At 39.0% G+C, this 12,888-nt stretch overlaps 2 protein-coding genes across 3 annotated transcripts; both read left to right on the top strand.

Annotated features, from left to right (window-relative positions):
• Positions 1 to 709: 709 nt before the first annotated feature.
• hhatla (hedgehog acyltransferase like, a) lies at positions 710 to 6,223 on the top strand. Of its 2 annotated transcripts, XM_020936111.2 has the most exons (12): positions 710 to 966; positions 1,814 to 1,926; positions 2,713 to 2,780; positions 2,862 to 2,975; positions 3,531 to 3,725; positions 3,947 to 4,156; positions 4,244 to 4,415; positions 4,501 to 4,645; positions 4,726 to 4,761; positions 4,834 to 5,035; positions 5,126 to 5,267; positions 5,362 to 6,223. In XM_020936111.2, exons 2-12 carry the CDS (start codon positions 1,821 to 1,823, stop codon positions 5,499 to 5,501), a joined length of 1,530 nt encoding a protein of 509 aa, XP_020791770.1. In that variant the 5' UTR covers positions 710 to 966; positions 1,814 to 1,820; the 3' UTR covers positions 5,502 to 6,223. The 2 variants fall into 2 exon arrangements, with proteins under 2 accessions (XP_020791770.1, XP_055008029.1); XM_055152054.1 differs by lacking the exons at positions 710 to 966; positions 1,814 to 1,926; positions 2,713 to 2,780 and having other exon boundaries at positions 2,882 to 2,975; positions 3,536 to 3,725.
• Positions 6,224 to 7,671: 1,448 nt separating this feature from the next.
• Positions 7,672 to 12,840, top strand: LOC110170457 (kelch-like protein 40a). The gene is made up of 7 exons (XM_020936110.2): positions 7,672 to 7,789; positions 7,866 to 9,142; positions 9,217 to 9,377; positions 9,901 to 10,008; positions 10,381 to 10,566; positions 11,323 to 11,472; positions 11,969 to 12,840. The coding sequence occupies exons 2-7, from the start codon at positions 8,024 to 8,026 to the stop codon at positions 12,078 to 12,080; spliced, it is 1,836 nt and encodes a 611-aa protein (XP_020791769.1). The 5' UTR covers positions 7,672 to 7,789; positions 7,866 to 8,023; the 3' UTR covers positions 12,081 to 12,840.
• Positions 12,841 to 12,888: the final 48 nt, after the last annotated feature.

Below are 12,888 nucleotides of genomic sequence, written 5' to 3' on the forward strand. Positions count from 1 at the left end.
CAACACTTGTCTTTTGTCGTTGGCTTACTACCATTTTAGAATCTAATTTTATGTACCCTACCAAATTTAATTTGAAACCATAATAAAATATAAATATATAACATAAATTATAATAACCTTCTAGTAAAAATACTGTAATTCATTTGAGCAGTAACTATACCAGAAATATGTAGCAAAAACCTTTAGTAACAGTAAGTAATAAGCTTATATAGGGTATGTTTTTCATTTTGTGTTAAAGTTTATTGACCTCAACAAGCTATTAATTACAGTGTTTTTCCTTCCTTGATAAATTGGAATGAATTGCCTCAAAGTGACATCAGTTAATACACGTGTCGTGTGTACTTCTTCACTGAAGCTGACAGAATAAATAATTTAAGCTCTGCACTACACTAGAGATGGCAAATTGATGTATCGTGAGGTTGTTTAATTCGAGGTACAGTGGCGCCCCCAAGTGACACAGTCTACACAAAGACTGCTCTTTTTTGATGAAGTGAGCGACTGATGTTTGCGTGGGTGCTCTTAAACGCTGCACTGCACTCACAGCCTGTTAATTGTATGCCTGTTTTTATATTATTTAGGCCTACCTGTAGTCTGTTATGTTATGTCAGTGATGGTGCGAACATTAGCCTCACTCGCCTTATTAAAAAAGAAAATACAAGAATGGATGCTTTCACTGATGCTTTACTCCTAGTAGCCTCCTCCACTGTTACTGTACTGACTGTGCTGTGGACCACCCCTCATTGCGGAGCTGTAGTGAAGGATAAATATATCCCCCACCTCCTCCCGCTGTGAGTCCGCAACATCCTGACTGGCCCAGGCTGGCGAGCAGCAGCGGCAAGCCCCCAAGACGGATGAAGTGAACCTGCTCTTCCTTCATACCCCTTTAAGATATATTTTCTTTTTTATAACTCAAGAACCGGACTACAAACTCCACACACACCGTCAAAAAAATTAAGTCGATGCAAGGTTAGTAAAAGAGAGTGTTTTAATTAAGTTAAACGATTAAAAATCGCACCGGCCAATGTGTTTGTGTCTGTGTGCATGGGAAAGCAAATCACATTTGTATGCATGGCGCTTTGCTGGGGGCGCGCAGACATGGTTGAGGTAGGGATTAGATTTGATCCAGCACCGTAAAGTTCTAGTGCGCACCACAAACAAAGTTGATGTTGCCTGATAATAAACATAGGCCTATTCTGCGGCAGCCAAAGTATGATTTCTTGTTCTGTACACACCATTTGTGGACATACAGTCAAGGCTAATTATTCTTGAAGTCAGTCCCAAGCGCCTCTTACATGGATCACATAGCACTGCAGCTGCGCGCTGTGTACAGCAAGACCAACTGTGAGAGCTATAATAGGAAGGAGGGGTAGAGTTGCGCAGCTGACGAGGCTGATTCTGAGGAGCCACTCTACTGCAGACCTATTTAAGTGCCTGTCTCATTCTCTTGGCGTATGGTAAAATGTCAGCTCACAAAACTTTGTGGTCACTGTAATTTTAAATGAAATATGTACCTAAAATATATATACATGTTGTTAAACAGCTTTAGGCTATAAGTAACTAGATGCACTTTAAATCTTTGTTTTAACCCAACCCACTTGGTAAATAACTTCACAAATGTTCAGTCATTCACACACATTTTCAAACTGGTTTAGTCAGTATTAATGCATTAATGGTGAAACAATGCATGATTATTTCACACTCATTTCCGTTTTAACAGTCTAGTCTAACACATCCAGCCTTTGCTGAGTAAAACTGTATTGTATATGCTATTGTAGGCTATTAGTGTAACAGGCTCACTCACTCCTGTGTGCAGAGAAACCATGGGGATTAAGGCTGCTCTCCCCAGATATGAACTGTATCTCTACACTGCTGTGCTGGGCGGGGCCTTGATATGGGCAGGCAGTTGGATACTCGAGGCTTCAAGTGGTGAGTGTATGACATATCCTGAAATATTTAAAGCACATACAGAGTCCACACGTCAGCCTTAAAAATACCTGGTGCCCACATGCCACATTTAAATTAACCCTCACCAACATATTAAGTAGTGTTATATAGAGCTGAAAAATGAGTCCATCGCTTTCTGCTCATGTTAGAGATATTTATGGATTACATAATTGTGATAACTTTCCCAATGGATGTGTTTGAATGTGGTGACACACTGAGCTAATTAAAGCCCCTATCAGGAATGTAAAGCAGTGGTTTCAGAGTAACCCAGTGAATGGCACGGTCTGTCACTCACTGAGGCGTATTGTTATTCACTGGTTTGCACCAATTACTCTCTCTCGCCCTGACTTCATATGTCCTAAAATGGTCACACTGACACTACAGCCTCTGTAGTTCTAGTCACTTTGTTTGGTACCTGCAAAATTGCTCCCCTTTATTAATCAACACAAACACAGCATTTCAATATATTCTGCAAGTTTCATCTTAGGAATGTCTTTATGCTTTTCCATTATAAAGATAACTAAATCATAAAAAATGTGTTTTAGTCTGCCCCAACGGTAAGTCAATCTCTAAGAGTTATTGACAATGATAGAAGACCACATTCAAAACACATAGAGTGCCCCAGTGAGTTACATAATACAAATAGGTCAAACACTTAAAATCATTACATGGAAAAACCTATCAGTTACATTATGTACTTTGATGCACAGGGGCACTCATCACTCAGCGTCCTTTTGTTTTATGACCTCTGCTGTTTTGTCTGATCAGAGAATGTAAACAGAAAGGCCTTCAAAGACAGTGTACAGCCGGGATGGCATTATTTTGGCAGGAAAATGGTAGGCTTCTGTCCATATTACATATTTATAAGCCTGTTGTAACATGAGACTTAATCTTATGATGTTGCTTGTTCTTCACAGGATGCAGCAGACTTTGAGTGGACGATGTGGTTCGCTACATTCCGCAACCATATTCTCTTTGCTCTCACTGGTCATGTCATCTTCGCCAAAATCTTCACTATCGTGGCTCCAAAGGTGCGTGCATGTGTTTATATTCACAGAGAGCTTGCACGTTTTTGTGTAATGATAGTTACCTTTTGCAAATAACCTGAAAGTGAAATACATTCTTTCCTAAACCATCTTTTTTTTTAAAAATTCATACAAATCAAGACACATCAATTTAAGTGACACATTTGTAAATTTGGTGTTGTCTGTAATGGCGTGTGTTTATATGTATCCTGTTTCAAGGTGTACACATGTTTAGTTCTGTATTGTGAGTTAGTAATTTGTGTCATTGTACATGTATGTATCATATTTAAAACAATTAATTGTGTTTTAAATATCTTTTTGTCTTATTTCATGTTTACTATGAAGATTGGTATAGATGGATGTAAGGTAACAATAAAACATGCATGCAGTTTATGCATACAGTCTGCATTCATACCATTTGTTCTTTTTCAAATTGTTTTTTTCAAATCATGTGTTCATTTTTAAATGTCCATCCAATTGTTGTGATATAGTTTTGTCCCTCTATTATGTATAATTATGTAATAAAAGACACATTTGACTCTGGTCTCTCTTTGCCCACAGCACAGATCCTTCATCTTTGGTCTATATGGAGCTTTGGCTGTTTTAGTGACTATGGGATGGACCTACATGGCCCTGGTGCTGTCCCACTGCCTGGTGCTTTACAGCGTTGCTCTGGTCAAACAGAAGTGGCTGGTGTTTGCTGCAGGCCTCACCACTTTGGCTTCCATTAAGTTAGAGCCATATAATTCCTGGCAGGTGAGTTGAGGAAGAAGAGGCAGCATGAACATGAATAATAGACAGGGCACAAGTGAACGACTAATGACAGGAAACAGCTGAAACTCCACAGAAACCCTGTCAGTGTAAACACATCATAACTGGCTTATTATTTATTATAAATTCTTCTTTCCCATTTAACTGTTTTCAACATAATGTATTGGATATCATCAATTTTGTGAACATTCCTGGGTCGGTTTTAGGAAGCACTGGTGACAGGCAGCTTCGACCTGCAGGACATCCTGTTTTATGGGGGTGTTGGCTTCAGTATCATGCGCTGTATGAGCTTCGCTCTGGAAAACTGTGAGAAGAAGGAAGGCAACTACAGTTTCTCTGATTTACTTAAATACAACTTCTACCTCCCCTTCTTCTTCTTTGGACCCATCATGACTTTTGACAGGTACCATGCACAGGTAAGGTGTAGGAGTAGAGCAATTACACAAAAACAGACTGTATTGACGGTATCAGTATAAATACAAAAATGCTTTATTATTACACAGGCCACCACCACTAAGCTGACACGTAAGGAGAGGGAGATGTGGAACATCACCAGTAAAGCCCTGCTGCACCTTGGGGTCATCCTGGTGGTGGACGTCTTCTTCCATTATCTGTACATTTTAACAATCCCAAGTGACATGAAACTGGTTGGAAAGCTTTCGGACTGGTGTCTGGGTATGTAAAAGTGCACCATGTTGGTGCTGTGTAATCAATTGTGTGCTTTGTTTATTTTGTAATGTTACTTGAAATTATCCTTCAGCTGGTCTGGCTTACTCTAACCTGGTGTATGACTGGATCAAAGCTGCTGTCATGTTTGGTGTCATTAACACTGTTGCCACTCTGGACCACCTGGACCCTCCTCAGCCTCCCAAATGTATCACCATGCTTTATGTCTTTGCTGAGACGTAAGCATCCTCTATATGTACTATATAATCATTTGTATTCACATGAAATGTAATGGTATGGTCCACATCTTTCTCCCCAGGCACTTTGACAGAGGCATCAATGATTGGCTGTGCAAGTGAGTGTTCAAAGTGTCCTGGAACATGTTTTAATTTGTGAGTTAGCTGTTCAATATGAGAATGTTTCATAGGTACGTGTATGACTATATTGGTGGAGACCATGACAAAATCTTCAAGGAGCTTCTGGCCACTTTCTGCACCTTCTTCATCACCACTTTGTGGCTTGGGCCATGTCAGCTGGTTTACCTCTGGTCTTTCTTCAACTGCTTCGGTCTAAACTTTGAGCTGTGGGTGGCTAAACTGTTCTCTCTTCCACCATTTTCTACCATTGAGGTAATATAATACACACACACACACACATATATACTAGTATATATGATGTACATTCAGTATGTTGCTGTTTACTATTTTCTTGACCCCCAGCATTGTATGGGCGAGGCAATGTCACGCAGGATCAGGGGTGTGTTCAACGCTGCAAACTTCTGGGCCATCGTACTCTACAATGTCCTCTCCCTCAACAGCCTGGAGTTTGCCAAACTTGTGGCAAGAAGATTGATTTTCAAAGGTAAGGCCAGCAGTGTATTCCATAAAATTGTGTTATGTTGTTGGACATGGAATAGTTTAAGTTTAGTGACTAAATTTCTTGTGTTTATTCACAGGTTTCCCTCTGTCCACTTTGTCCGTGTTGATGGTGACCTACTGTGGTGTGCAGCTGGTGAAGGAGAGAGAAAGACAGCAAGCCTTATTGGAGGAGCCAGAGCCAGAGAAGCTGGCAGATGCCAAAGAAAAATCTGAATAATAACAATAATATTGGACAAAAACCTTTTTAGCCATTTACTGGTTTCCGTCACTGCTCTGAACATAGCTTCTCTGAACATATGCTGTTCACAGCCTGTGTTTTTGAGATGAGAGAGATGTCAATGAGGGGAGAGGTAAAGTTTGTTTTTAGAGAAGCTAATATATGGGGCTGTGAGAGATCCCCAAGTGCACTTCCTGTAGACAACCGGTTCTGGCACAAACCCACCGACAGTGCATTTGCATTTAATTTTAACTAAAAAAAGATTGTTGTGAATATAGAGAATATAAAAGAATATATGGATATAAAGATAGGGCTGATACCTCAAGGAAAATATGAATTTTATGCATTCGGTTTTGTCCTGTGTTTTCAGTTACACAATTGTATTCATCTTATAGTGTCTTTGACACTTATGATTCTTAATATGACAACCTAGTCAAACTTGAATCCAAGGAGCTGCTTACAGATATGAGAGAGGAGAAAAGGGTGCTGTGGAGTGTTCATCTCCATTTTGCTTGAAAATGAATGTTTTGTATTTGTCCTCTGTTAGTGAAAAAAGATAAAATATTTTACAGTTACAGTATTGTTTTACTACTGATGTAAACTATGCAACAGGTTTACAATGTGGCAACTAACGGAGTGTGCTGAGTTTAAACAGCAGATAACTGACCACGTCAATATGACCTGTGAGGTGTTTGGGACAATAAATGCAAAGACTTTTTGAGAATTACAACTTCAAACTACAAATTCAAATATGTTTTTTGTTTGGTTTGAAATAAAACATTAATTTTAACTACATGTTCCTTATTCTTTCAGGTGGTTAATAGTTTGTTAAGCAAGTAGTCTATAAATGTAAACAAACTCCACGGTGATGCTGCAGTTACACAGCCTCACCACTAGATGACGACAAAGCGCCATGCACTGGCGGGTGCGTTCATAGCGCCATGGTTCATACTTGCACGAAAGAACACCATAGTTTGACCAAGTATGAACACAAAGTTGAATCCGCACACTCAGACATGGGACACAACTGGGACTAAACGTGGAACTAAATTTGAGAAAGACCAGGACCACAACAGGACCACACTAAGTCTACATCAGGAGACTAAGGGGCTCTCAAACCAGGACAAGTGTGAACGCACGCTAAATAATTTGGCGTACACTTTCTTTCTCCCACTAGGTGGTACCGTGGTTCTATTTGGTGGCACAGGAGGATTGTGGAGGCAGCGCGTGACAGGAGGAGCACTTTAAAGCAGTTTCAACAAATGGCACAGGTCTGGTTTTGGACTGAAAACATCAGTTACTGGGTCATTACATTATCGGTTAATAATACATAGAGCACACACAATGTTATTTGAATGTAATTAAGTTACACATTCATTAGGCGTAAATAACATTAGGGAAATCAGCTAGGCCTATGTAACATATTTAGAAAATAGCATGCTGGCAGATAATTTGTCATATTCTCATCGCACGCCTCATAATATTGAATTTAACTGGGCATGTTTAGGCTACTGCCTAAGCCAGACCAAAAAGCTTTGGAAATCTGGGTCAGGGCAGTATATAGACCAATTAAAAAAATAATAATAATAAATCATCTATTTTAATCATATAGCTGTCAAGAGGATTAGGAGCGAAACAGTAGCTCAGTGCTCATCCTCTGATCTGATCCACTGACTCATAGGTCGGTGGTGCGATTCCAGCCACAAATGTGTCCTTGGGCAAGATACTCGCACCCAGTCTGGATACTTGCTCCCCTGCGTACACTGATGTGTGGATGTGTGAATGTGCGTGCGTGCGTGTATGTGTGTGCTCTGAGTGGTTCCTTGAAATGCTTTGAGAGCTATGAAGGTAGAAAAGCGCTATATAAATGCAGCCCTATTTGGATTGTCAATATGTTGTTGTTATTCAACTACCCTCACTTTAATTTACATTTGATATAAACAAATAAAAATAAGAAATTATAAAATGAAATGGAAAAAAACTATCATATTATCAAGCGACTATCCATATTTCACTAAAGCACAAATATCTTCAAACTTTAACAGGAAAGAAAATCTGCTGTTAAACGCAAAGGAGGGTTCTTTACTAATGTGCAATGTTCTGTCTTAAAAACATGATTTATGTTGTCATTAAATTTGTGTATTATTTATTTTTTCAGGTCTTAACCATATGTGACCATTACCGGCTTTCCTAAGTACCTATGTGTCACCATCTGATGCACAATGTAATGTCACAATATAATCACAAAACATATTGTGATTGCTCCTATCAGCTGTCGAGTGCCTTTGGTAAGTTTTCCCAATCACCAAAATGGATTCTTCATCTTGATTCTATAAATACATTGGCTAACACATTGAGTGACAGGCACAGACAGCTGCAACTCCTGTCCACGAGGTCTACCCCACCCCCGGGAACCTAATCCAGCTCTGGGTCCAGTCCTTCTCTGTTGTGGGGAGCCAGCAAGAGCCAGGACGCCCCTCTGAGCCTCCTCTCTCCCCTGCTACCAAGACCAACGCTACAAAATGGCTGCCATGACCATTGATCCAGTGGAGCAGCCTCGCATGTACCAACAAACTCTACTTCAAGATGGACTTTGTGACTTGCTGGAGAATGACAAGTTTGTGGATTGTGTTCTCAAGGTGCAGGATAAGGAGTTCCCCTGTCACCGTCTGGTCCTGGCAGCAAGCAGCCCATTCTTCAAAGCTATGTTCTTGTCTGAGCTAGAGGAGAGCAAGAAGCATGAGATTGTTCTCAAAGATGTAGAACCTGGGATTTTAGGAATGATTTTAAGGTATTTATACACTTCTGATATCAATTTAACAGAGCAAAATGTCCAGGATATTTTCATGGTGGCAAACATGTACCAAATACCATCCATATTTTCAGTCTGTGTGTCCTACCTTCAAGAGAAGCTAGTACTTGGAAATTGCTTGGCCATCTTCAGGTTAGGGTTGCTTTTGGACTGTCCCAGGCTGGCTCTGGGTGCAAGGGAATTTATATGTGAGCGTTACCAAGTTGTAGTGAGGGACCAGGACTTTATGCAGCTCAGCCCGAGTGAGCTGGCTATCCTAATTACATCAGATGCCCTGAATGTGGACAGGGAGGAGATTGTGTTCGAATCCCTCATGGACTGGGTCAAACATGATGAGAACAACCGACTCAAAGATCTACCAGAGTTACTCCACTGTGTCAGATTTAGGCTTATACCTTTGGATTACCTCAAGGACAAAGTAGAAAAACATCAGTATATTCGCTTCAGTCAGGAGATGAAGAAGGATCTAGAGCTGGTCAAAGATGCACACAAGGGACGACTGCCAAAACCCCAAAAGCACAATTCTAAAGGGGCAGCAGGAGGTGAGGATGAAGATGAGGAAGATGATGAAGAGGGGTACCTCCCCGGTATCCTTAACAATAACCCTCGTTTTGGGATGTTCGAGCTGGATCTGATACTCATGATCAGTGACACAGGGACGGTGGCATATGACCCAGTGGGGAATGAATGTTTTGTGGCGTCAGAGTCCACAGAAATCCCCAAGAACCACTGTAGCCTGGTGACCAAGCAGAACCAGATATTTGTTGTGGGTGGGCTACTTTTTAACGAAGAGGACAAGGATGAACCATTCAGTTCATACTTTCTACAAGTAAAGTATAATCAAAAACACTACCAAACATGTTATTTAATTGTGTTTTTATTTGGCTAATGTTTGTTTCTCAGTTTGATCCAGTGAGTTCAGAGTGGCTGGGGATGCCCTCACAGCCCTCCCCACGCTGCCTGTTTGGGATGACAGACATTGAAAACTCCATCTTTGTGGTGGGAGGCAAAGAACTGAAGGATGGAGAGCATGTGCTGGACTCCGTCATGATCTATGACAGACAGTAAGCATCATGAAATCAATGTGAAACATTCAACTTTCAACTTTGTTATTGTCCCAGAGGGAAATTAAAAGGGTTTGGTTCATGGTTAGATAAGCCCCAAAGCAAAGTTAACAACAGAGCTTGGTTTAATATGAAGTCAGTGAAGAATACAATGCAAAAGATCAGGCAACACAGAAATACAGATAACAGTAACTCAGAACATAACAATGGAGCAGATATAATAGTGACACAACCAGTAAAAGAGAATTCAAATCTAAAACTATATACCCAAATCTTGAATTAGGATCATTGTTAAGAGTAATTAGTTTGAGGATTATCCTATCTTTATGACGCATCTTATCTGTGCACAGTAGGCAAATAACATTTCTATATCTCATTCGGTCATAAAACTTTAGTTTAGTACTGTCATATTTAAAACCACGATGACAAAAATCATTATATGTTACATGTTTTTTTTACTTATGATATATTTGTGTTAAAATGTAATGCATAGCAACAACTCTTGTTTTTATTGATTCTACAGATCTTTTAAATGGGGTGAGTCTGATCCACTTCCTTATCAAGTCTATGGACATGGAACTGTATCACACAATGGTCTGGTGTATGTGATTGGCGGAAAGTCTGAGAGCAAGTATGTGACACCAGTTCTAATATTAACATTTAAAGGTGCACGATGTAACTTTCCTGTTTACACAGTCAAAATGTTATTAATTTTCAACATTCTCCTGGAATGTTTCACAGTATAAAAATAAACTTATTTATTTACTTACATGTGTTTTTATTGCTCAAAAATATCTTGAAAATCATTCTTTATTACTGTGAGTGGAGTTGTCTCTTCACAGTATGTGTAATTTTATAGCCATTATATAGGCTTAATATCTCCATGGATACAAGCAATTGGCAGACCCTCTAAAAAGTTACAGACTGCACCTTTAACTACTCCAAAATATATCTTGGATTTCTAATTCACTGAAAACATTATTTATTTTACTTAATTAAACAGGAAGTGTATGAGGAGAGTGTGCACGTACAACCCCACAAAGTTTGAGTGGAAGGACCTGGCCCCGATGAATACAGCCCGCGCTCTCTTCGGAATCACAGTTCATGAGGATCAAATCTATGTGGTTACTGGTGTAACGGACTCAGGCCTCACCAGTTCTGTGGAGGTTTATGACATCGCCACAAACAAGTGAGTGGTAACACTTTGAATCAGACAATTAGACTTAGGCTTCAACTAACTTTATTGATCCACAAGGGAAATTAATAGGACATAGTAGCTCACCACAATATAATATAATAAATTTAATTACTGACATATATTATTTACTTTTTTGCTAATTAAAAATGGTCCTTACTAGATTTTCCATTTTTGGTTAATCAGTTTAGTGTAATTCTTTTTTTGGACTTTCATAAAAAATTTACTATTCAAATAGTTGTCGATGTTAAAATATGTTATATTAAGTTTTGTGTTTCCACAAATGCTACTTTCACTAAAGCACAGGCCATCCTTTATTTGAATAATTTTATTTATTGCAATTTTTATATAATTTATATAATTTTATCTTAATAATACAACTCACAAAAATATAATTTTCTATACCAATTAATTGCTTGTTTTTCAAAATGGGAGAAAAGAATATGTGCAGCACTGTTGAATTGCAGGAGTGAACATAAATGTCTACAAAGAATTAAGTAGAGAAGTTAGGTAGGAGTAACTTATTTCTTTTAACAAATTGAGTTTCGCTTGTTTACCTTGATGTAAATTCTTAGTGCTCCTTTCCATCCTGTTATCTTGAGACAACACACCTGTGGACAGTAAGCAAATGACTTACACAATAGTTCACCATTGGGACATAAAATAGCAGTACATCCCAGTGTAATATGTAAATCTGGTGTTTGATTAAACAGAACCATAATTTCCTTATTTGTGTGTTGATATTTTAAGATGGTCAGAGTTCACAGAGTTTCCTCAGGAGCGCAGTTCCCTCAACCTCGTCTCAATGGGCGGGTTTCTGTACGCCATTGGAGGATTCGCCATGATGCCCACAGAGACCAGTGAGGAGCCTGTACCAACAGAAATGACTGATATCTGGAGGTGAGGCACACACATTTGTTTATTCATTTATCAATGTGGAAAAAAGAGTTAAAGGTGCACTATGTGCATTTTCTGGTGTAGAATCTACCACCTGCCTGTGTTCATGGAGATGCTATTGTTTTGTTTGGAATGTTTCAAAGTATAGCATTCAACGTGTCTGTCCCCAAGGAGGCAAGGAGATTTTTAATGTCATACTATGGAACATTTTAGGTTAAGCAAAGCAATGGGATCTCCATATGAGAAGCAGGTGGTGAATCCCCCCACCAGAAATGTTTGCAGGGATGCTGAAAACATGTCATAGTGCACCTTAAAAAAATCAAATTAGCAATTAAACAGTATTATTCAGAGTAATCTGGATATATCAGAAACCTATTTCAGAATTTAAAAAAATGTAAGTACAACTACTGATGCAAATACAAGGGTAAGATGTAAGATCTCTTTTTGAGCTTAACACATTTTTATTCTCTGCCACTAAATGTTGCTTTTTCAAACACAGGTACGATGAATTGGAGCAGAACTGGACTGGCATTTTAAGAGAAATAAGCTACGCAGAAGGAGCCACCATTCTGCCTGTACGCCTAAACACACTGCGCCTCAACAAGTTATAACCAAAGTGAACCACCAGGCTAATTATATAAAGAGAATGGGTCAAATGCAGTTCTTGGAAGATCATAAGAGATTGTACGTACACTATTTTGACAGATAGTGGTTCTCCTGTATAGATTTAATTTCCCCTTAGAGAAAGGAGTATCCATCTTACAATGCTTAGACACCAATTATTGTCATTGATCAGTAAGAAAATACATTTAATACTTAAAACCTAATCAATTTGAACTGTGCTAGAATCCTTCAAATTAATACACCGACACTCCAGTCAAGAATAACAATATGGCCGCTACCACAGTAGATATTGTGATTACTAATACAGCCCTATATGCAGCTATAAGTGTGTATTTTATAAAGTAATACAAAACCTTATTAAAAATCTGGAATGTTGTAGTCCTTGTCATATGCCCACACAGAGTAGTACATGCATGCATTTTCTTTGCTCTAATGCACCTACTACATTGGCCATGATGGGGTTTAATCCCATATTCACATCACCTGTCAGTGGTCATATTAACATCACCTGTCAGTGGTCATAATGTAATGTCTGCCACTGATTTGGTGCAGTTGTCATGTGGGAGTAACTTTGGTTAACTGCATTATTTATTTGTTAGACATTTTAAGCTCTCAAGAATTTCACCCAGAGTGCACTCGAAGTTAAAAAGGCTTTATAAAGGGTATGGCTTTCCAGATGAATCAAAATGGGACATAGAATCCAAAAAAGTTCGGTCAAGTGGTGATAAATAAAAGCATTTTATCTTGGCCTTGTTTATTAATGCATACAGATACAGCCCCAGTGGCCTGAATCCC

This window comes from Boleophthalmus pectinirostris, unplaced genomic scaffold (assembly GCF_026225935.1).
Source record: "Boleophthalmus pectinirostris isolate CB_2022bp ecotype Guang Dong unplaced genomic scaffold, ASM2622593v1 HiC_scaffold_16, whole genome shotgun sequence".
Lineage (NCBI taxonomy): Eukaryota > Metazoa > Chordata > Actinopteri > Gobiiformes > Gobiidae > Boleophthalmus > Boleophthalmus pectinirostris.

Excerpts from the sequence above, each read along its gene's own strand:
- hhatla (XM_020936111.2), top strand. The coding sequence starts at position 1,821 with ATGGGGATTAAGGCTGCTCTCCCCAGATATGAACTGTATCTCTACACT. Across the intron at positions 2,976-3,530 it reads TCACTATCGTGGCTCCAAAG|CACAGATCCTTCATCTTTGG; the intron begins GTGCGTGCATGT and ends CTTTGCCCACAG. Across the intron at positions 4,762-4,833 it reads ATCAATGATTGGCTGTGCAA|GTACGTGTATGACTATATTG; the intron begins GTGAGTGTTCAA and ends AATGTTTCATAG.
- LOC110170457 (XM_020936110.2), top strand. The coding sequence starts at position 8,024 with ATGGCTGCCATGACCATTGATCCAGTGGAGCAGCCTCGCATGTACCAA. Across the intron at positions 10,567-11,322 it reads TATGACATCGCCACAAACAA|ATGGTCAGAGTTCACAGAGT; the intron begins GTGAGTGGTAAC and ends TGATATTTTAAG. Across the intron at positions 11,473-11,968 it reads GAAATGACTGATATCTGGAG|GTACGATGAATTGGAGCAGA; the intron begins GTGAGGCACACA and ends TTTCAAACACAG.